Below are 23,002 nucleotides of genomic sequence, written 5' to 3' on the forward strand. Positions count from 1 at the left end.
TGCTTGAAAGAGAGGTCTTTGGTGAACGCGCAACCATAACACTCTATTAACACACCTGCATCACATCTAACCAGAGGTCCCAGTAGTCCAGCAATATAACATAGTTTACACAGGTAATCCATGGATCTCGCTGATTTTATCATAGTAGTTAGTGCCAGTTTAACTAACAGCTTGCTGGACTTGCAGCCCAGTGGTTGTTTCCTGTTTTGAATGACGGCTAACCCAGCCACACAAACAGCTGCGAGGGGTTTGTGTGTTGATTGTCTGAATGACCCGGTGTCCCGTCTTCTAACGTTCAATTTGGGGGGGGGAATGAACAAACCTTTTTCTATTTCTCAACGTCTGTCCTCCTCTCTCTGTCTGTCTGCAGCCTAGTAGACCAGGCTATCCCAGTCCTCGCTCGAGTGAAGGTTTTTATCCCAGTCCCCAACATCCTGGACACTACCAGGTACGTAGACGCACTCCACTCACTGCTCGTTTGCTACTGATGTGCTTGGTATATAGTTCGAATTCAAATATGTTTTTATTAGACTAACAGCGTGTCTTTGTCCCTGTCCTTCCTCCCTGCATCAGATGGCAGGGTACCCCGGCCCTCACACGCTCCCCTCGGTGCCCAGCGCTCTGTACCCCCCACAGGCTGCGATGCTGGAAACGCACCACGCGCACACACACCCCCGCCACCACGTCCACACACACTCGCACGCACAGCACCTTCCCCATCCACATGGGCACGACATGGCACTATGGGGCTCTGCGATGGAGGTAAGAGACCAATTTCTGACTCAAACACACACAAGTACTCACACACACACAGGTGTGCTGTTTTGGACACCGCAGGTTACTCTCCTAGCTCGCAACCATTCACACTCACTCACTCACAGTTGTTCAAAATAATAAAAATTAAAAAAAGTCTGTTTTTTGGTGGTTGAATATTATTGAGATCCTTTTTACTTTTTGTTGGTTGGGGCTACAGGCAAAATCTACCCACCATCTGTCCAACTTTGTGGACGTATTGTGAATGAAAAAGTACCACCTGCATAACAAGTCCAGTCCACACATTTACACAATAATCCTGATTATTAAATGGTACAACTCAATGGTCCATTGACACCCATTATTATCAGTATGTGTGTCCGTCATCTCAGTTCAGCCTCTCATCAGTCTGGTGTGTTTGTTTCTCTTCATTTGTTTCTGTGCGTGTGTCCTTGTGTTGGTGTGCATGTCTGTTGCAATGCTTGTCTTTTGTTGCATGCTTGTACTTGTGTGTGTGTGTGTGTGTGTGTGTGTGTGTGTGTGTGTGTGTGTGTGTGTGTGTAGGACAGGGCAGTAGACATGCAGCAGTGTGTAGGCCAGCAGTGCCTGTTAATGGAGGAACAGCTGATGATACAACAACAGCAGATGGAGGAGGACCAGAGGTGGCTGGAGCAGGAGGAAAGGCTGCTGGTAACACACACATCACACACATTGGAAAACACACTCACAGATACAGCTAATCAGTAAATATAACTTCAGATTTAATTTCATACACTGTTCCCTATTAGTGGCTTGATATTGCCGCTATAACATTTTACACATAAAATTCAATTTATCTGTATTTCAGAGGCAGCTAAACAATGGTTTGCTGATGTTTCTGCCAGTTCAACTTAAGACATTTTTTTTTTTTAATGTTACTTCGAATAAAATGTAAGACCAGTTTCATTCTAAAGATTATAAAACAATGGAGTGTACATATATGTCTCTGCGTCACCAGGAAAATGTTACTGCAGAAAAGTAGAACGTTGAAAAATAGCTCCATTTCAAGACACCCGAGTGCCTTTATTGTGTGAGTTTGTTACGCATGGTGCAGTGTGTTATCGTTATCCGTAATGCAAAGCTTACCGAGTTGCCATCTTTGACTTGTCAGTTGTGTTGTGAAAGTATTTTTATTTGGTTCCATGATGCATGTCGTCGTGTTTTTGTAAATTTGTTGGAGGACTGGGTTTTATGTTTAGTTTTTTTACTCTGTGCTGTTATGCACAGGACCGTAGTCTCTGAATTGGAGCATTACATAACTATTGGAGCCATAGCTTCTCAATCATTTGGTTTCGCCGTTGCCAAAGACAAAAAACGTTTTCAATTGGATGCGATTCTCAACCCAATTGACTTAAGCTCTAGATAGCATATCTCCAGTGGTGTATATACAAAAATATGTACTAAAGAATAATGCATCTTTGTGGCTCAGTCACTGATCTTCTGGGATACATACCCCCCCCCAAAAAATGTGTATTGTATTTCTTATTCATACTTTCTATTGAGAAATTCAACTCTCCAGCTTATTTTTAGCAGTGGAGCAGCAACTGGTTGTGAGTTATCAGTAAATTCATTACTACTCTAGTAAAAATCTCACGCTCAAAGATAAATGAACGCAGTGTTTGTTGATGTCTGATAGAGCTAGTGCAAAAAAGAATATATGTGATGGAGACCCTCTGACACAAAGACAAGAGAGGAGGAGGAACGTTTCATGTAGCATGCATATATCTGGGAACACTGATTGAAGGAGCTGTCTGGGGTTTTTGCTCAAGAATTTGTGTGTGTGTGTGTGTGGGTGTGTGTGTGTGTGTGAGAGAGAGAGAGAGAGTTGTAGGCAGGTGTGGCCTGTGTGAATTCCAGGCTAATGATAGGCTTAGACAATCTGACAGCCCAGTCAACAGTCTGTCTTTGGCCCACACAAGATTACTGAAAAGTTGGGAAGGCGTATATTTATGTGTGTGTGCGTGTTGGAGGCTGGCTGTTTTTTGTTTTTTTTAACACTGTCACTTCAGGGAGGGGTGAGAACGAGGGGGGAGAAAGGGAGGACAAAACAGAATGGTTTGGGAGAGAAGGGTAGACGTGCTCACACAGTGACGGCTCTTTGGCAGTGTGCTCCATCCCTCCTCCTCCTCTCCTTCCCTCTCTCCATGCGTCAGAGTGGGATATAAATGCGCTGGAGGCAGGAAGCTGGAGCTGAATTGGGAATTCTTGTCCTGATGAAACTGCTGGAACAGAGTCGTAGACAGACAGACAGGCAGACGGAGCTACAGAGAGAGATGCAATAAGATCAGAACCAGATAGCAACTCAGACAAAACACCTCAAACAACTTGGACTCAAACGATTCATCAGACAACTTTGATGAACTCAAAGGCAATGCTGGTCTTCAAGTCCTGTCTTGGAAAACTGGTAGGCATGGATGGGTGTGAGAGTTGTATGTGTAGAGTGTGTGTGTGTGTGTGTGTGTGTGTGTGTGTGTGTGTGTGTGTGTGTGTGAGGTTTTATTTTCCGTTGCGGTTGCTGCAGTGTGATTCGGGGGTTAAATGTTAATCTGAAAGTTTGTGCCTATATTGAAAAAAGTTATTTTGTGTGTAGGAAAACAAGTCCTGCACTTCTGTATCCTGCAGCGTTGTACAATATGTCCCATGCAGGGAGACTGGATGTGTACGTTGATTTAAAAAAAAAAAAAAAAAAAAACATTATGTGAGCTTCACTGCTGTGATTCACTCATTCATTTCCTCATTTACATATTCATCGTAAGATTAAACTTGGATTTTGGAGAGTCAGAGTCACTTGCACAGGGTATAAACTGCCCTTTATTTACTAATTACAGAGTGCTTATTGCCATGTATTCCGTAATATGGCTGTATATGGCAGTCCTTTGATGGTAAAACATGTTTCTCTAAACCCTTAAGCAAATCAGTAAATGTATTGGTTTGCACCAAACAATGCACCAGTCTTACGACAGCATGTGATTTACCCAGAGCTGATGGGATGCCATGAAAGGGTATTTGTCTCAGGGAATATCCCAGGATTCAAAATCAAACACTGCTCGTAAAGGCACAAACAGAAAAGCAATGGGACTTATTGTTCATTGGAAAAAGCAACTGCAAACATTTTGCATGACTGTGAATACAGAACTCGACAGCAAACTAAAGTGAAACAAAGCCCAGAACTTACTAATATACTATTTATATACTATAAAGTACTGAATGGAGGTATCATTTTTATGTTTATTTGTGTGTGTTTAGAAACCAGACTCTAGAAGTTCTAGAGGGAGTCTGGACAGAGAAGACGGTGGACTCCAACCACCGGTAAGTTACTTTCTGCAGCTGTTTTCTGTCTCCATCCATCTCACTGTTTGTTGGTGTTATTCATACATGCAGCAGGACAACGGCAGTGGTTCATAGGCTCGTTCCTAAAGAAATACATTTTGACCAAAGGGAGTTGAGGTATTTCTCCTGAATGAGCTGTACTTCACATAACTTTCACTCTCAAAATCATAACCATTTCCCACTCCCACCGCATCAAAAAGGGAAGTCGTTTTTCTGAACCGTTTGTGTTTTTAGGAGAGGATGCTGTCTGATGAAGACACATGTTGACTCCCTGCAATTGGCTGCAGCATGTGTTTGTTTTGATTAGAGCTGAGGGGATTGATCCAGGGACAGGAAGTGACCTGTCGCGGGTTGGTTCGGCGACGAGGGGTCATTGGATTCCCACAACATCGCCAGTTATTAATAGAGCACTGTTTCCGAGAAAAGAAGCAGCCATCTTTATTCATCGGTCTGTCCCAGTGGTACTCGCAGTAACTCAGCATGCTGGTAGTTTGTAGTTTACTGTGCTCTCGTCTGTCCATTGATAACGCACTCGAAAGTACGTGTGTCACTTTAACAGGATGATGTTTTAGACAATGTTGGCAGTCTTGTGGTTGCTGATGTAACATAAATGTCCTTAAAGTTATATTTCTCAATTGTAGAGCTGAAACGGTTAGTTGAATAGTCTATTCATGATTCGTCATGAAGTCAATGCTACATGTTTATAGGTTTTAGTCTCCTGACATTTTAGAGACCCAATGATTAATTTTTCACCTCAAGAAAGTAATAATCTGATAATAAGGAAAATATTCATTAGCTATCACCATAGTCACATGGTGTACAACGATATCAGTGTTTTTGAAACCTTTTGTGAACATAACAGTGAACCACATCCTTCTTTTTAATTGAGCACTGGGGTGTAACTCTGACACGATTTACAGCGGCAGATGCACATTTCCACTCGCAGCACAGAGTGGTGGTTACACATGCAGTTGAGACGTCTACAATAGTTTGACACAGGAGGTATTGAAAAGGTGCCTTCATCACTTGTTCCTTCCTGTAATTTTGTTTTTCAGAGAGACTGGAGTCGTTGTGTTTTTCTCAAAGCATTTCTGTGATTAAGTTTCTTCCCCTCAATCTAAATGATGTTTGGTTCTTGATGCCAGCAGAAGTTGTTTTAGCAGTCTGAAGTTGCCATGGGCCAGATATTTCTGTCTCTGTAATTCATCTCTCTACTTGTCCTCCTCCTCCCATTGAATGGCTGTGGTTTGTGGTTTTAAAATCTCCCTTGGGTGTGTGTGTGTGTGTGTGTGTGCGTGTGTGTGTGTGTGTGTGTGTGTAAAATGCTGTAGTAGAGTATTTTGGGGTGTTGGTGGTTGTCAGACCACAACACTCTGATGGCTTTCGAAGCCCTCTGTTCTGTTTTCTCACACAGAAAGAAACCAACAGAGATTCAGTAATAATACAACAAAGTAAATATATAACATGTCTGGCACCACAAGAGAGTTTCGTGGCATAATTGTATGCTCACACAACCATCAAATCATAAAGACATGCTGCAGGGTTTTATCTGGTTTTGAAAGAGTAGCACTAACAAAGGAAATGTTGTTGTTTTTTTTGTTATCCCTGTGTCGGGACAGAGTATTTTTTTTTTAACATCAGCAACACAGTGCTAGACCACACACCCTGAAAACAGAAACGGCTCCTTGACCAAACAAATTGTCGTGTGACAAGTAAATTAAATAGGATTTTTCCGAACCAGCCGGTGTTTTTTGCCTGTGAAGTTCCAATTTCCTGTGAAGCTTCTGATTACATGTGTGACTGAGCACTTGCTAACCCAGTGTTTTGTTGTTGTGTTTGTTTGTGCAGACGGGAAACCAGCACATATACCAGCCCGTTGGAAAACCAGGTAATAGACAGGCCGGCAACCGTCTGTAATTACATACAACCGCTATTGTTTTAATCTGTCCTCTTTCTGTCTTTTTTAATCTCCCAAAGTATGCAGTTCACACATATACCATTACATAGCTCTGTCTCAGGGTGAGTCAGAACTATGTACTCACCCTGAGTATACCGACTCTGTATCTCCCACTACCAGCAGATTGAGTGTCAGTCTGTGTTCGTCACTGTCTGCTTGCAGAGTTTACGGTCTGATGCCACAATAGGACAGATCAGATTGTGAACTCTGCAGCCAGTAAGCAAACTCAGACTGCAGGTCAAGCTCAATATGTTGTGTGCTCGAAGTGTGAATATATGCGCACCGTGCAGGCAGCCGAATACAGACGATGTAGAAAAACAATCAGCTTAAAATAGTTTTGCATTTGGGAGATTTGGGAGATTTTGAGGGACAGTTTTTTGTCATTGCACTTCTGTTTTCATCATTGAAGTGTTTATTGTCATGTTGCGCTGAAACAATTAGTCAATCAAGAGATAATTCATTGGCAACGTTTTATTAAATAATTGAGTTATTGTTTCAGATGTTAAATAAATTAAAAATGCCAAACGGCTTCTCAAATTCGAGGATTTAATCAGTGTTTTATATCATTTTCATTTGATTTGATTTTAGACTTTAATGATGTCACTTTTTTCATAGACATATCAATAATGAAAATAATCTTTAGCTGGAGCGCCACACTGACGTTGATACTGATTTGAACTATCACATCATTTGTTGGGGTACTTTGGTCCCTCAGCAAGAGAAGAATGAAGAATGTAAAAGTACAATTTGTCCAGAACTTGTATGCATGAGACTGTAAAACTACGAGGAGAAATCATTTTCACTTTTATGTTTTTTGTCCTGCAGAGCATGCAGCGCCCCCAAAGAAGCCCCCTCGACCTGGAGCCCAGGGCCAAGTGGGCAGTCTGTCCTGTCTAAATACTGGAGACAGTTACAACGATGGAGTCAAGGTACGCACACTCGTACAGTAACACACACAAACCCACATAAAAGACTTGCACACAAACATGCTAATGCATGATAATACACAGAAAAACCTGCACACACACAGACAAGGATACATTTACTAAATATACAGGTTGCATGTTTTCAATGCTTTAATATTTTCCTTTTATCTTCTTTTCTTTTGGCTACTCCCTCCCTCTCTCCTCTCTCCTCCTCCTCCTCCTCTTCCTCCTGCACTCTGCCTTACTGTCGACCTCTAGCCCTGGCGGGTAAGCAGCACACTGTCCGTGTGTGTTTACTGTGCGTCTTGTCTGCTAGTCGATCACACCCAGATTCTTTTATTTCACATTTATTTCAACCTTCTGTTCCCTTTTGTGTAGATACCGGTCCGCTTTCTAGTTTCTACAGTCTTTTATGCCCCAAACTAACATCCAAATCTTCATAGTTGTGCTTGTTGTCTTATACTAACAGTATTTATGTACCCCTCTCTCACACTGGACACTATCTTACTTTAATCACACTAGAAAACATTTTGAACTAATGAAGCAGTGTTGAAGGCTTGAAGAGGGATCCCTCCTTTGTTGCTTTTTGTAACATTTTCCCCATTTATCCCACAGATTGAAAAGCCCTTTGAGCCAAATTTGTGGTTTTTGTGACTTTATTTATTTGTAATTATATAAATGTATACCAATGTGTTACTGCCATCTAGTGGCCAAAATAGAGAACTACACATAACATTTTGTGTCATAGATCAGGGCCTTTTCGCATTCATTGATTTACTCATTTTAGTTTTTTGTAAGTTGACAGCGCTCAGCAGTTGTGTTCTCTTCTGTTCATCTTAAACTGTTTTATCTACTTGGTTATTTAAAAAGCAGTGTTGTATGTTTTACTTTCTACCTCTGGATGTGCTGAGGGCCAGAAAAGCACTCGTTCTCTTGTGTGGCGTGCCGGGTGTCACCCGGGTCCCATTCAGTCACTCATTGCTTTTTTTTTTGTGCTCTCTCATCATTCAGCTGCAGCCCCAAGAGATAAGCCCGCCCCCCACGGCCAACCTGGACCGCTCCAACGACAAGGTGTACGAGAACGTGACAGGATTGGTCAAAGCCGTGATCGAGATGTCAAGCAAGATTCAACCAGCTCCTCCAGAGGAATACGTTCCCATGGTCAAGGTAACCGAGGCTCAGTTATCCTCTCTTGAGCTGCAAACCTTGACCTTAAAACTTGAAAGCATTACACTGATTAGTGCTGTTCTATTTAGCACAGCTCTTCAGAGGGCTGAATTTAAATACTCCTTTCAAATGAATCATTTGTGTTAACCAGACTCCACAGATCTGACCTTTTATTCTCACTCGATGTTGCTATTAAATGTAGGTATTTAGTAATTGAAGTCCTCACATGAGAGCCTTTGTCTTATACTTTTATTTTATTTCTCCACACTGATTATATCTTTCTGTGTAGGAAATATTACTTTATTTCTAATCTAAATCTGGTGTTTTCTAAATCACTTTATGATTTTTTTATTTTTTTTTTAAGTCTGCATGTACAGTATTTTTTTTCAATGTTAATTATTCCCTAATTTCCTATTTGTTATGTATGATTTTGATCCTAATCTGAGTAATACGGTCTGCGTGTTTCAGGACGTGGGTCTGGCGTTGAGGACGTTATTGGCCACAGTGGATGAGACTCTACCACAACTTCCAGCCAGTACACACAGAGAGGTAAAGTCACACATTATTATCTATTTTGAGTAGTGTGGAATCAATTATGTTTCCTTATTTTCATTGAATGTTGATTTATATTCACACTAGCATCCGTTGACGTTGGTATCTTATCCTACCAGATTGATATTTAACACTCTGGTTTCCTTCAACAGATCGAGATGGCACAGAAACTTCTGAACTCTGACTTGGCCGAGCTGATTGGGAAGATGAAGTTAGCCCAACAGTATGTGATGACCAGGTATGTTCAAATACTAACATTACAATATAGAAAGAATAGTTTTCATTGACTTACAGTGCCTTACTTTTGGAAGACATCATGACGTTTTCGTCTAATAGACATACATTCTTACCTTGTATTTTATTACAGTTTCTTTTATATATTTAGTGGGTGCAGTCAATCACAGGGCACATTATCATTCCTGTTAAGGACACTGTCTTATTTGATGCTGTCACAGGGGGGCGCCAAAGTCAGAGATTTTAAAATTGTACAAATAGAGGCTTTGATATTGTACTACTCGCCTCACTCGCTCATCTACCACCAGTACCAACCTGTGTACGTGATGTTGTGTGTATGTTTCTCGCTTTGTCCCAGTCTCCAGCAGGACTATAAGAAGCAGATGTTGACGGCGGCTCACGCTCTCGCAGTAGATGCCAAAAACCTGCTGGATGTCATCGACCAATCACGGCTGAAGATGATGTCCCAGTCCCGCCCACACTAGCCCCGCGGACGGCTGAGCTGACCAACGGGAAACTGGTCTTTTATCATCACTTTGGTTACCGTTAGCAATGGAGAATCATGATGTGTGAGAGTTGTGTAAGCTGACTGCTTTACATCAAAGGAGGAAAAGCAACGACAACAGCCTGTGAAGAATCGTTAGATGTCGTATCCTTTGGGAGCTGAGGACGCCTCTCCACCACTGTGACTTTCGTAATACAAGAACAGAGCAAAAACACTTCCTGAATCAAGGACCTGGCAGCTTCTCTCTCTTTGGACTGTAATATAATGACGCGAGGAGGAAAGTCAAAGCGGAAGTGTCGGGACTTTTAGAATATGGGTCTAGACCTCAGATGAGCCGGATTCCTGCGATCACGGGATTAAAAGGTTCTAAAACCCTCCGAGAGAAACACTATCACGGGTGTGATTAGATCTGGAACTGTCGACATCAGGTGGATTTGTCTTATCGGGATTACGCTCTTAAGCAAAGCCATCAGAACCTGATCAGACTGCGTTGGATCGGCAACATATCTGCATGAAACTTCACTGTGGAAATGGACTCAGACGTCAGCCAGCGGCCATCATCAATACATTTGTTGGTATCGTGTGTCGTGACCCCCTGGATGTGAACTTAATCCCCACATCACCATGGATTCTTTTGAATGGGCAGATCAGACCACATGTTATCTACTCAGCTCTGGTCACGTGCGTTGCTTTGATTGGATGCTTCAGCAAGGACATTCACAGTAAAGACAGCGTTGGTTTGAAGAAGCAGCCTCTTCCATCCATTCCCGTCTTCCCTCCCGTCTCACCATGTTTTATTTATAGACTCGGAAATTGCAGAGGGAGAGAAGGAGGGAGAGAAGGAGGGAGAGAAGGAGGGAGAGAGACGGGTATTAAAACTGGAGGACAGTCTAGCGGCGGTCTGCTGCCTGAAGAAAGAACACGCGTTCCTTGCCTTTTTTTCCTCTATTTCACACACTTTTCTTTCCTTATTGTTTTCACTCTTCCTGTCCTTCGTGAAGTCTTCCTCAACTCCTCTCTGAGCCAGTTTTAAAGACTCCAAATGTGAAGAATCCGACTCTGTCTGGGTAAACACCGCAGACAGGAAACTCCCTTCTCTTTTTAGTTAACCCTTTTATCGGCTGGCTCCATGTTTTTTTGTTTCAGCAGTCACAATCTTCTTCCTCTTTACTGAACACTTAGAATACAAGCAGATATTCAATCCCAGCACTGACTCTGATGAGCAAAAACAAAACAAAAAAAAACGAAGGTGGGTTTTGAGGATTTACTTAGTGTAACTGGATATTTCCTGTTTGTCCCAGAGGAAGAGAAGGACATCATGTCTCAGACTGGTCACTGAGCTTGACTGAGCCTATTTCTGTGAGGACCGTGTCTCGTCTCCTTTCTTTCTCCTCACCGACAGTCCTAATAGCGTTCAGTTGTTCCCCATACAAGACTGGTGTCACGCCTTTAACTGTCCCCTCACCCACCGGTGTCACAAAGTGAATTTACTGGGGATACAAACAAACCTCACAACTGGAACCTCCGTGCTTTGAGTCCCATTTTTTGTCAGGTGTAACTCTTTAAATATGTCCCTCCAACCAACAGTCCCCAGGGACACAAACACACACACACACACACACACACACACACACACACACACACACACACACATGAAATGTGGAGCCACATGACTGGAGCTTGTCCTGCAGACACAAAACACTGAACTGAAAATACAGCAGATCACATGTGTCTTTGTTAATAGTGACCCCACATGGAGTATGACATACTGCTATATGAAATATACTGGTGACTGTACTAGTATAGCATGATATACAGGTATGGAGAAGAGCATATTTGCACAGCACCAAAAAAAAACAAACCTAACTATTTTTAACCCTATTCAACCCAGATTTGATTTCCAGGTTTAGCCAGCAATGAAACGTTCAAATATCTGGGTTTTATAGGGATTAAAAAAATGTAAAAAACAATCTATTTTATCTTGTCGTTGTGTAAATCTGCTCATGTTGGTATATTGTAAGCTATACTGGTGTGAATCACTGGTGAATTGTACAGAACTAGTACTAGTAAACACTGGTTTTTATTTTGTCTTCTGGGCTAAATCAGCCATCTTGTCAAATAGGAGGAGAAAAAAAAATGAAATAAAAAAAATGACAAAAAGGAAATCAGACTGTTCACATTTGTTTATCCCTGATAGAGATTTATTTGAAAGCATTACATTTCATATTATCAAGAGGGTTTTTTTATGTTAATGTTGGCGTGGGGAGGGAAACTCCCCGCTGTGGTCCATTTTATATCTCATTTTAATTTATTTTCTTCAAGTACGACCTTTAAGTTCCACAGCGAGTAGTTTCTCCTGTAAAGTCATTTCTCTTGTCTTCAAACCATCAACTTCAAAGGAGTTACACAGATTCAAATCCACTGTAAAACAAAAATGGTTTTCCTGGTTTCAACGTCTCAATGTTGAGTCCGGAATAGAAAAAGAGTCTTTCAACCAAAGATGAGACTTCGTCCCCTGATTGTGTCTGCAGGTGGAGGATTTAAGAGGCAGGTGATCGGAGCAAGTCATACATACTGCTGCTTATATTGTGATACATGTAGACCATCTTAAGTAGTTTCAGGCTGTAGTTTGGACAATCCATTAGAATAATTAAGCATAGTACAGCATGAATCGGATAGTGTTCAAGTTCCTGAGATTTCTCAGGAAGTATAAGTATTAGATCATTAACAGACAGTCAAAGCCATAATACATTATGACGGCTTTTTAAATATAACAATCATCACATCACCACCACAGGGAGGTCAGGGTCCTGTCAACATATTTAATGTTGTACTAGTGTACGGTATTGATAAGCGTTACACGTGTTTAAAGCACAATCTCAGCATAATTTAAGAGCTAATCTGTTTCAACATGATACTACATAACATCACAGTCTATTGAGACAGATTTAGAGACATTCATCAAAACGCTTTTCTATACACAGCCGCGGTGTAGCTCCCACAGCTTTTGACAGCACAAACCTCAGTGTGACAGCAGTAATAATACACCTGCAGTCAACAGCAGTACTGTGTGTGTGTGAATGGACTCGGCTCCACTGAAGTTACACAAGTTAAAGCTGTTGCAGCAGTTGACAGTGTTTCCATTTCCGTTTGCGTCGACTGAGTTTGCCGCGTTAGCTCCGAAGCATGTGGCCTCACTGGCACACGACTTTGAAATAAATTTGACAGTGCCTGAACAACACACACACAAACAGCAGGGTATTAGAGCGAGTTATTTCCTTAGTTAAATACTGTGTTTTGCCCATTTTAGAGACACTTTTAGATTCTAAAAGACATTTTCATAGATCATGGATTCTAAAAATCAGCAGTTCTTTACATTGCTGACCAGGGGTATGACCTCATATTGTGTTATCATTAATACCTGAAACGTCGATGACAGTCATGCATATGTCCAGAGGCGCCAGACATTCCTGGGTGACGTTGTTGTTGTTGCATATGTCATTGGTGGGAGCATTATTGCACACTTGGCAAATCAGTGACAGCCCTGCAGAGATGAGGGACAAGGCAAAAAAAAACAGAAAGGAAGATTTGAAGTAAGTTTAAATATGTGAGATAAGCCAGTGCACAATATAAAGTACACAACATATAGTAAGTCCGTTGATGAAAGTTCCATGAAGATCTGTTGGTTCCTGTACGGAGGTCTAAGCCAAGAGAGATTCATCACATCAGAGTTTTGATGATTTTGACATTTTATAGAAGTTACTAGGGAAAAACCTGATCTGTTCTAATACAGTCTTTCCCCTCATTTATTTATTCACCCTGTCACTCATTATTATGTCACCATTGTTTTGAATTTAGATTTTCCACAGGATGTGAGAATCTTAATGAAGTTGGGACTACTGTCTGCTTGAGAACATACTTTAAGAATTGATATTTAAAATCATAGATTAGAATAGAAATAACTTGTTTTTGCTGTCTTTGTGACATAAATGCAGATAATTCTGAGAATGATGCACAACAAATGAAGACAGAGTTGTTCTTTCTCTAGCAAGCATTGGGAGTCAAAATGAGGCTCCTGATTGTCTGCTCCCTGGATGAAAGCCCCAAATTAAAATGCTAAATCTATGGCAGGCTGGGAATTATTAGACATTTTTAGTCTGACTATAGAGGAAGAACATTACATAACTACATAAATGTGTATAATACACCACAGAGTCGCGTATAAAAATTCCCCAAACTAGAAAGACAGCTACTCCCAAAGACAACTTTGTCAAAACTTGTCCAGCTTGCTTACGAGTATTGAAAAGTATGCTGCATACTGTTCCTCCCATTCAGGTTATTGTTCTGCTCCCTTTTGTCACAGTGGTGATGCATCACAGTAAAAGAATGCACATCTAATGTTTAAAATGAACCCAGATTTATTCTGACGGCTAGAAACCCAAAGACTTAAATCATTAAAACATGTCTTATTTCTGTAGAGCCCATTTTTACAAATCTTGAATAAAACATTTACGCTAGTTACATATTTCCAATACTGCTACAGCCACTGAAACACATGGTGAGGTCTTAGAGACACGCCTAACCATCTGGCACAAGTTAATTATTAATCAATTGTTAAATAAATAAGAAATAGAAAAAACAGCAATCTGTCAGAGTGCAAAACAACAACCTCAGCAACAAAGCAACCCTGATAATAAATCCATCTCATCTTATGTTCATTCTTTGATTATTTTGGATAAATTTGTCATATTCTGTTATTTATGATATTATTATCATTGTATCTATTCTGTACAATCAAAACAAGGTGTGTATACTTTGTGTCAGAACATCATGAAATTGCCAGCAAATAAACATTTAACCATGGTTCGTTTGACTAAACTCCTATTGAACTCACAGTTGTCATTCTAGATGACAACTAAGACAGACACAAGGAAGGGAGCAGTTATTAACTACCCTTAAACTGAAGCCTTTACTGAATCCCCTACAAGATTTGTACACAAAGTCACTGCCTCTAAGCGCCTAATGTCCCGCTTACCACCTTTACCTTGTAAGAGTCTGAGGTTATCTTACATACCTGGTGGGACGAGGAGGGAGAGGAGCACGACCCCGAGCAGCATCTTCATGTCAGGTGTCACAGGAGTGTCTTTTCTCCACCCGAACCTCTGCTGTCAAACCTGGTGTGCCCTGCCCTGTGAGCGCATGACATTCCAAGATCTCGCTATGGTTTCACAGATACTGGTCCTTTATTTATCTCCTGCCAATCACAAACAGTGTGGCTGATTGAGTTAGACTGGCTTTCACTGAAACAATGTGTGTCTGACAAATATTAGTTATGTCATGACTCAGTACGTGCAGCTCAACCTGTGCTGCAGGGCTTCTTCAAGTCTTGTTGACTTTCTTTTCTTTACTTAAGAGGGACCTCCCATTTATATCTAATAATAACCACCATGAGGACATCTAGTAGGAATAACAAAAACAGGAATGACATTTTGACATTAAAGTGGCTATGATCAATGTTTTTTATAGCAATGATCAAATGTCAAAAGGGTTGAGTGATGAACCTACGTAAAATGATCACCTGAATCTGCAGCTCCCCTTGGCCTTAAGGAGCTTTCGTGTGAGCTTCAGCTCATTGTTTATCTTTCCAAAAACTCCCCAACACTGTTATTTTTTCAACTTTCTAGTTGTACTCTCTGTCCTGCTGTTATTACAGACTTGTCCGAGCTATCAATCCTCCCGCTCATGAACTCGCGTCACCTGTCGACCAGTCTTGTTTAGCCCCCAAATATCTAGGTCTTATAAGAAGTGGTGTTTGTCAGGCCACACAAAAAGACAAAGCTTGCCCTGTATCTGATGGATGCTTAAAAAGCAACTGTTTGCTGACATATTAGCTCAAAATGTATTTGTAAATGCCGTGCTCACAACTTGTTTGTTGCTGCTCTCAAGTGGCCCCAAAAAAGTGTTATTGCAGGTTCACAAATATACATAAAACATTATGAACATTATTATACATTATACATTATTTGTGGAAATGATCTTTCGGCCCATTAGCCAATGACACATATCAAATATAAGGTTGCAGATATGTTTGTAAATGAAGGTGTGATTACGTTTATCAAAGTCACTTCCCTCATTGTGTTCACAGCCTTCCACTGGCTCCTGGAATCACTGCAATACTATTACATTTAAAAACCTTTCATCAAAATAAATGAGATCTTGCCACAAAACCTTATCTGACCAACAACACCACACCCTCCCTGTCTAATAGTGAACATTGACTGTGATCCCAATTACTGTGAAATAAACTTAAAAAACAAAACAAAAAAACAGCATCATGTAAAAGTTTTTCACTCGATATGTGGAATCACGTCATCCTCATATCTGTCCAGTGTTAACAGAGGAATGCACCAGTACACACCCAGCCCACATGCACCTTCACCCCTAGGACAGATACAAACACACTTTTTGGGGAATTCTCTGTCAATTAAATGTATTTCCTGACACCAATCCTGAATCTTAATGGGACACATTGAGGATATTTGTCTTGTTCTTATGTAATAAGACAATAAACACACTCACAATGCGTACATGAAACTTCCTTAACAGAAACTAGTCCAGCAGTTGCCATAACTATGACTTGTCTCCTGATCACACATGTTGATAGAAATACTGGCACGCACACATCAACCCATACACACAGACACAAACATTTATTTTCCAATTTGCTGAACCTTAAAGTCAGTTACATTTTTATTTTTATTTCATATTAATAGAAAAGGAAACAAGCAGGTTGCATTGCCCTAACAATGAAAAATATAAATTAAATTTTAAAAATCATTTGACGTTCATAAATTATACTCAAGCTCAAGCAGTTCAGTCAGCAAAGAATGAAAGAATTAGCGCAGAGATCAGTGTAATATGATCACAATAAACAGCTTGATAAAATAGTAACTTTACAGTGTTTCGTGTTTCTCATACTATGCGATGCTGAATGAAAGGGAACAAACCAAAACTTCCATTAAACAGCTATATTGTATGTTGAAAGTCAAAATGCATTGCAGGGATTTCATAGACACATGCCATCAGGATATTTGCAGTAAATAGTGTGGTCTCTTCTTATATGTTAACATTGCAAAGTCAATCTTAAGAAAATAATTGCACAGTAGTACAGTGGAACTAACTATATGTAATACACAAGGGTGACATTAAGGATGACAAAATACAAAAAAATACTTTATATAATGATGTTCTGGATATGACTAACATTACATTTACACAACAGGTGACATGGACCTTCTACCTGCAATACAACCGGATCAGACTCCAGCACCTAAGCCACCTTCAACACAAGTCATTTATTTATTGTTTATCCTCGATGAAGAGTAACAAGTGCTTTATGTTGCTGGTCTGATCTTCTCATAACTGTCAGAGGCCATGTTGCACCTTTATGTCTATCATTACACACTTGTGCTGCAAAGCCATGCAATGTTCAAACCATAGGACATCATTTTACATTCTAGTCAGGATTCACAAAGACTCCAAATGAAACAAATATGCTGCGCTGACTTGGGGTAATAGTGCAAAATAATTTTCATTCGGTGTAATAGTGCGCAACCATATAAAATGACGATGTCTTGGGTTTGAATATTTCAATTTATAGAAGCGTAAAGCTCCATATAGCCGTTTGTGCCTTTATGAGAAGGCCGCTCCAGCTTCATGTAAGTGCTGGAACAAGCACACATTACAGAATATACTGTATGTGTATAAATCTATATTTAAAAAAAAAATGTTTAAACAAAAATGTAAAGGGAAAATTGTGGTTCAAGCTTAAAACAGACAGCCATAAAGAGGAGAATCGAGCAAATGCACATTACGACTGCTGATATGATACTGTCGGTATTCTTCATGTGCAGCAGAGAGTGTCTGGAGAGTAAAGGGGGAAGCTTCATCGATGCCAAGCAAAAAGCAGCAGCACCACGAGTGTACAGCGCTGACGAGTCAGAGGCAGAACAGCTCATCTCGGGTCAGTTTGAAGCTGCTGTGGCGCACACGGCTGAGTGTCCTGCCTGAGGCTCCATTTCACGTCTTCAACGTTGTTTTTGTGTGTTTGTGCATTCATTTGTGAAAAAAAGGGAAGGGGAGGGAATGTGTCTTCTCCTCATTGAGTCTTTAGCTTCTTGCTGTGGGTCCCAGACTCTCGCCTCCTGGCCTTGTGGGCGTAACGCCTGTTGGAGATATGAGATGAAAGCAGGGTCATAATCACACAAATCCAGACAAAAGCTAATAGGGTGCTGAACAGAAAACACTGAAAACTGTCAGCCAGCAGCAAAGAAGGTTTCCCAAACATCTTTATATACAGTATAAGATGAACAAGCAGGGCTGCAGTCAAGACCCACTTAATCGAGTCCAAGTCAAGTCCAAGACCAGGTCCAGTTGAGTCTGAGTCAAGACCAAGTCCAAAGGCAATCGAGACCAAATCAAGACCGAGTCCAGAGCAAATTAAGTTCTGTTCAAGAGAACAATAGGCAATAGTGTCTTTCCAGAGCTAATATAGGGATTAAGGAGTAAGGATGGACAGAAATATATATATCTATAAACAATATTGATCTATCTTCTAACATCAAACATTTCATAATATTTAGGTTTGAGGACCATTACAGGTCTCTACAGGTACGTTAAGGAAGATTGCGTTGGGAAAATGTGATGCAACTGATCCCAAATTAGCAGCTGGGAATGACTTGAGCAGTTCTCAATAGCCGAGCCTGAGACTACCTGAGATACATACGGTCAAACACTGGAGTATGTTTTGTTGCATAGTGAGTGGATTGTCTTACCTTCGCTGGTAGAGGTAGAGGAAGAAGAGGAGCTCATCTCTGAAGCAGGAAAGTTGATGAGAGGAGGAGAAGGATCCAGACGAGGAGAAAAAGGAGGCACAGGAGCACAGGTCTGAGATCAGCGTGTTCACTCCCTAGAGAGAGGAGAGGAAACACACAGAACAATGAACTCATTTAGTACCAAAGCTTTATAGACAGAATAAAATAAAATAAACCACTGAGTTCACTGCAAAATAGAGGAGGAATTCAATACAAAGTTCCTAGAAAAGGTTTGGGAATGCAAAGATAATCTGCTCTTGAGCCGGAGAATCAGTCACACTCACTCTGTACATCAACACTGTCCCCTGCAGGTGGCACACAGACTTCAGCTGATCCAGAGAGAGGAGTGGAGAAACACAAAGAGACAGCAGAGGACAGTTCATACAGTAGCTTACAACACTCAAGTCGTTTCATTTCACTCAGCGCTATGATCAGATCATTTGGTGATTGATACACTTATAGACAGGACACACCTTGTGGTTGATGAAGAGCTGTGGGGCCATAGACAGGAAGCCAAAGGCATACACTCCTGAGAGGAGAGGTACAGCGTCAATGTGGCACGTTGGTGGTTTAAGTTAAATTAGTAAAACTGACAAGATTTCAATGAAGTTCATTGAAAAACTGTGCCGTTAACAAATTAACCGATGAATCACATCGGTGATTTAGTTTCACTGGGACAGGTGATGGAAGTCAACTCACCGGTCACTAGGGTGTTCACCAACCAGGAGTAGTAACTGTCAATACAAATACAAATGAATGTTAATATCTAATGAAGTAGCTGCTACGTCTGTGTACATTATGAAAAGTTTAGACAATAGTTTAAAACCAAAAAAACATCTTACTTTTATTCAAGAAATACTCAGGTCTGATCTGAATCTGACTGCTTAAAACACTTCAGTACAGTAGGGGGAGATGAACCAAGATGTAACCAGGAAAGAGTTTGTATTGAAATGTTACAAGCAGACTCCACAAACGGGTGTATGACATCTGTTGGCAACATTTAAAGCTACGTGGCAAAGCTCACCTCTTTTGGCGTAAGTAGGCCAGTGAGAAAATAGCTCCGCCGATACACAGAGGATAGACCAAGTAGGACAAGTATCTGGACGCCTGGAGAGAAAACCACACACACAAAGTATTAAAAATCAAACAAAGCCTGCAGCAGAGTATAAACTCAGAGATTTAACATATGAGGAAAAAGATCATACCTGTGTGTCGTACTCCACTGTCTTTCTTTCTTCCTCATCCAGCTTAATTACCTTCACAGTAACAGCAGATTAGAAAGAAATGTATTGATTATTTGCATCAGGGCTGGAAGCATCAGTCTAGCTAAGCTAAAAGACAAACAAATAATACCACTCGACACATGTCAATTCTACTGTGAATATGACGATGGAAGATGGTTAACTGGCACCGTACTCACATGGAGCTTGGAGCTTTTCCACTGAAACTGGATCTTAAACACTGTAAACACCTTCCACACCTGGCGATGTGACAGGATAGTGAATTAAAAGTGTCTGCTATGATCTTTATTTCAGCATTTCTGTTGGGAGGAGGCCGATTGTGCTAAATACCTCGACACATGCTCCCAATCCAACAGGAAGCAGCACCAGCAGACTGGTCTCCTCTAGCAGATGGAGGAAGATCAGCAAAGTGCTGAGGCTACGCCACAGAACTACAAACAGAGAGGGGAGAGACCAAAGGAGCAGTTAGTCCCTAACTTTAACCATGTTCCAGCCACTGTGGTACGTCTGTGTTGACTGTTTGACAAAAACTGTTGAATTTAATTCTTTACCTGACTTCCTGGACATTCCCACCATGCTCTTCTTTTTTCTCCATGAGCTGAAGTCATTTTTAAGAGCCAAGAATTCACAGATGAGCTGTAGAAGTGGAGAGGAAACATACTTTTAACTGTGCAATGCTTAACTTGCAATATGCCTGAGTTGCCACGCAATGTTACATCTAGAGACGAGGATTTATTTCATAACTCATAATTCATGAGATATCTATCAGCAGGTGGATTCTACAGTGTGGCATTTGTTGTGGTGTTGTGTAATCTTACTTGCAGAGCTGTGATGAGTGCAGTCAACACTAACAGGTAGAGGTTGGAGCCCACCAACGTTTCTTTAATTTCATCTATGTTCTCCTCTGTGAAGCCTAGATAAACACCAAGATGCAGTATCAAAGGATTTGGTTTAGTTCAATCTCCTGACCATGTGATATGAAAAGCCAAAAGCTGAACTGTGTAGTGGGTTGTATTATACATCTGTTCTCTTATTAGCTCACCAAACTGTCGCAGGGAATAAACCACGTCCTGCAGATGCACCCAGAACCTGAACCCCCTTAAAGAGATTCCCTCGTAGGACACAGTCAGAGGAAGCTGAACAGTGCCGCTGCTGATCGCCTATGAATGTATGGATAGCTGGATGTAAGGTAATTTCATTCACAGCCCAGTATTTATTAAACAAGGTCTAAACTTTGTGTGTAAACTTGTCCTACCAGGAGGTCTCTGACTCTGAAGCTGAGCTCGTTCACCAGCAGCAGAGGGAGGTAGATCATTTGTCGGCCTTCCTGAGAGCTACAAGGAGAAAAGGGAACACACTTTAATTTACAGACGACGGCCCGGGGCACCTTCCTTATTTATAGCCAGGTGGAGGTGAACAAATATACACATACATGCATTTAAATAGCCAGAGACAGGATTTGTGTTTGCTTTACAATCTAGATTTGCTTAGATTCGATAAACAGTCAAACTTCCACTCACAAGTGTTTTACAGAGTCGCAATCGTGCAGCAATTCAATGTAAGTTTACCTCCCAAAGACTCTAACAGTTATTCAAAGGCAGTAAAGATCACTGGCTGAAAGCTTTCCTCGCTCCAGCACTGGAGTATACTGATGAGAAGCAACAATAACGCAGGAGTCAGCAGCACTCTGACACCTGCTTTGACCTGCAGAGGCTCATGTGACTTACACTCTCATGTAGCGCCGCACATCACTAGGAAGCCCCGCTTTGTTGAAGGTGAAGTCCTCTGACATCATAGTGATTGACAGGTGAGGCCTCCAGTGGGATACAGTATTCTCTGATCTGGGACTGGACCTCTAATGGAGCCACAAAAACAACGTATTTGCAGCAAGGCCGCATGTCTAAGTCTTGCTGTAAAGGTGACACGGTAATGGTGGCGGTAATATGACTATGACGGATATTGAATTACATTTTACCTTCTGCATGTCTCTCTGCCCCTCTGTGTGTGTGGGAGTGATGTAGGTGGTGAGCTGAGCTGCGTAGTGAACTTCTCTGCTGTCCTCCAGAGGGGAAACACCGGCTTTGTGAACGTACACGACCGCAAACAGAGTGCCATTAGCCCGAGTCTGCTCTGGCAGAGAGACATTCACCTGCCTATAGAGAGAGAGGGAGTGAGACAATAAGCCAGGCAGAGATGCACAAATACGCTTTTGTCTCTCTTATTAAATAGATAAATTGTAAAAACAAAATGTCATGCAATGGACACAGTTCCTGTTGTGGTCGTAAACAAGCACAGAGCAGGAAGTCTTCTGATGGATCAACAACAAGCCCACCTCTCAAATGTAGAGTGTGGGTCAAACGGGTCTATTTTCACAGCGAGGTGGAGTTGGCTGTTGTCTGGCACGAGGCAGGTGAAGACACTCATCTGGATCACACAAAAGAGACGAAGAGAAGAGGTTCAAAGCAGTCTCCTCATGTCAGAAAAAGCACTGGGTCCAAAATGACATTCTGCAGAAATAAAAAGAAAAGGAGAATAAAAAGAAAAACCTGGCTGTGTCCCAAATATATGTGGACCTGCATGTTGGAATTTCCTTTTAATGGTTCAGCCTGACAAACACGCCAGGCCCATGCAGCAGTGTCTTGAGCTAGATCTTACATAAATTAAGTTTTTGGTAGCCTACCCTTGATTTGTCCGTTTGCTCTCAAGATGAAGGAATAAAGAAACAGAGGCCTGTGCTAACCTGTAGCCGGGCTCTTGCTGTCAGATAGGAGGTGATGCAGTGCTCTCCTGTGCTTCCATCGCAGGGCTTAGTGTTGAGGAAGCCGTACAGCAGCCAGGCGGTGTGCAGCATGTAAACCACAAAGACCCCGAGCAGCATCTTACCGATGGAGCTCCTGTTACCGCTGCTGTCCGCGGGCTTCGACTGACACGATGGGAACATGGCAGCTATTAATGCAACAACAACAGAAAAATGAAATAAAAAAAATGGACGTGGTCCGGTTTGAGGACGGAGCTGTTTATAAACGCATTCGGCGTCAGCACAATAGAATCCCCACGCTTCCTCCCTGCCACAGCATCCTTCCGGTTATCTGAGATGCTGATGCTGATGCCGCTCGCGCTGTTCTGTGACCACGTCTCGCGAAGCCAGAGCAATCAGCCGACGCTGCAATTGTTCCACAAAAGTCCCCAAAAATACCGCTAAACACGTAAATAATATCCACAGTAGCCTTTCTGCGATGTTGTTTCTGTTGTTGAGAGAACAACTTTGCTGACTGTTAGACAAACAGGTCACTACAGGCTGTACACACATTTCTTTTATAAAACGTATACTTTTTTGCTGATTCCGGTATCTTCTCAGTGTATTTAAATGTAGGCCAACAAAATAGATAAATGATCTGCATTTCACTGTCAAAATTGTATTCATG

General features: G+C 41.4%; 3 protein-coding genes across 4 annotated transcripts in view; 1 reads left to right on the plus strand and 2 right to left on the minus strand.

Annotated features, from left to right (window-relative positions):
• LOC306699558 (focal adhesion kinase 1-like) overlaps positions 1-11,393 on the plus strand; it is a 55,444-nt gene extending 44,051 nt beyond the window's left edge. For both annotated transcript variants that reach the window (XM_079164193.1, XM_079164194.1), the window contains 10 exons: positions 371-448; positions 574-762; positions 1,318-1,443; positions 4,039-4,101; positions 5,971-6,010; positions 6,905-7,008; positions 8,017-8,172; positions 8,641-8,721; positions 8,877-8,962; positions 9,317-11,393. In XM_079164193.1, coding sequence (XP_079020319.1) covers positions 371-448; positions 574-762; positions 1,318-1,443; positions 4,039-4,101; positions 5,971-6,010; positions 6,905-7,008; positions 8,017-8,172; positions 8,641-8,721; positions 8,877-8,962; positions 9,317-9,443 — 1,050 coding nt within the window. In that variant the 3' untranslated portion in view covers positions 9,444-11,393. The remainder of the gene's footprint in view (positions 1-370; positions 449-573; positions 763-1,317; positions 1,444-4,038; positions 4,102-5,970; positions 6,011-6,904; positions 7,009-8,016; positions 8,173-8,640; positions 8,722-8,876; positions 8,963-9,316) is intronic.
• Positions 11,394-11,642: 249 nt separating this feature from the next.
• LOC306699560 (uncharacterized protein) lies at positions 11,643-14,743 on the minus strand. The gene is made up of 3 exons (XM_079164197.1): positions 14,538-14,743; positions 12,885-13,007; positions 11,643-12,694 (listed from the first exon to the last, which is right to left on the minus strand). The coding sequence occupies exons 1-3, from the start codon at positions 14,584-14,586 to the stop codon at positions 12,486-12,488; spliced, it is 381 nt and encodes a 126-aa protein (XP_079020323.1). The 5' UTR covers positions 14,587-14,743; the 3' UTR covers positions 11,643-12,485.
• A 2,878-nt stretch (positions 14,744-17,621) lies between these two features.
• Positions 17,622-22,518, minus strand: LOC306699705 (lipid scramblase CLPTM1L-like; the record flags this gene model as incomplete). The annotated part of the gene is made up of 17 exons (XM_079164426.1): positions 17,622-17,688; positions 18,298-18,431; positions 18,621-18,665; positions 18,810-18,865; positions 19,036-19,070; positions 19,361-19,443; positions 19,542-19,592; positions 19,757-19,816; positions 19,908-20,008; positions 20,129-20,213; positions 20,396-20,490; positions 20,620-20,737; positions 20,833-20,911; positions 21,305-21,432; positions 21,553-21,730; positions 21,910-22,001; positions 22,318-22,518. The coding sequence occupies 17 exons, from the start codon at positions 22,516-22,518 to the stop codon at positions 17,622-17,624; spliced, it is 1,608 nt and encodes a 535-aa protein (XP_079020552.1).
• Between the last annotated feature and the right edge of the window lie 484 nt (positions 22,519-23,002).

Source organism: Pholis gunnellus (genome assembly GCF_910591455.1).
Source record: "Pholis gunnellus genome assembly, chromosome: 8".
NCBI classification, from domain to species: domain Eukaryota; kingdom Metazoa; phylum Chordata; class Actinopteri; order Perciformes; family Pholidae; genus Pholis; species Pholis gunnellus.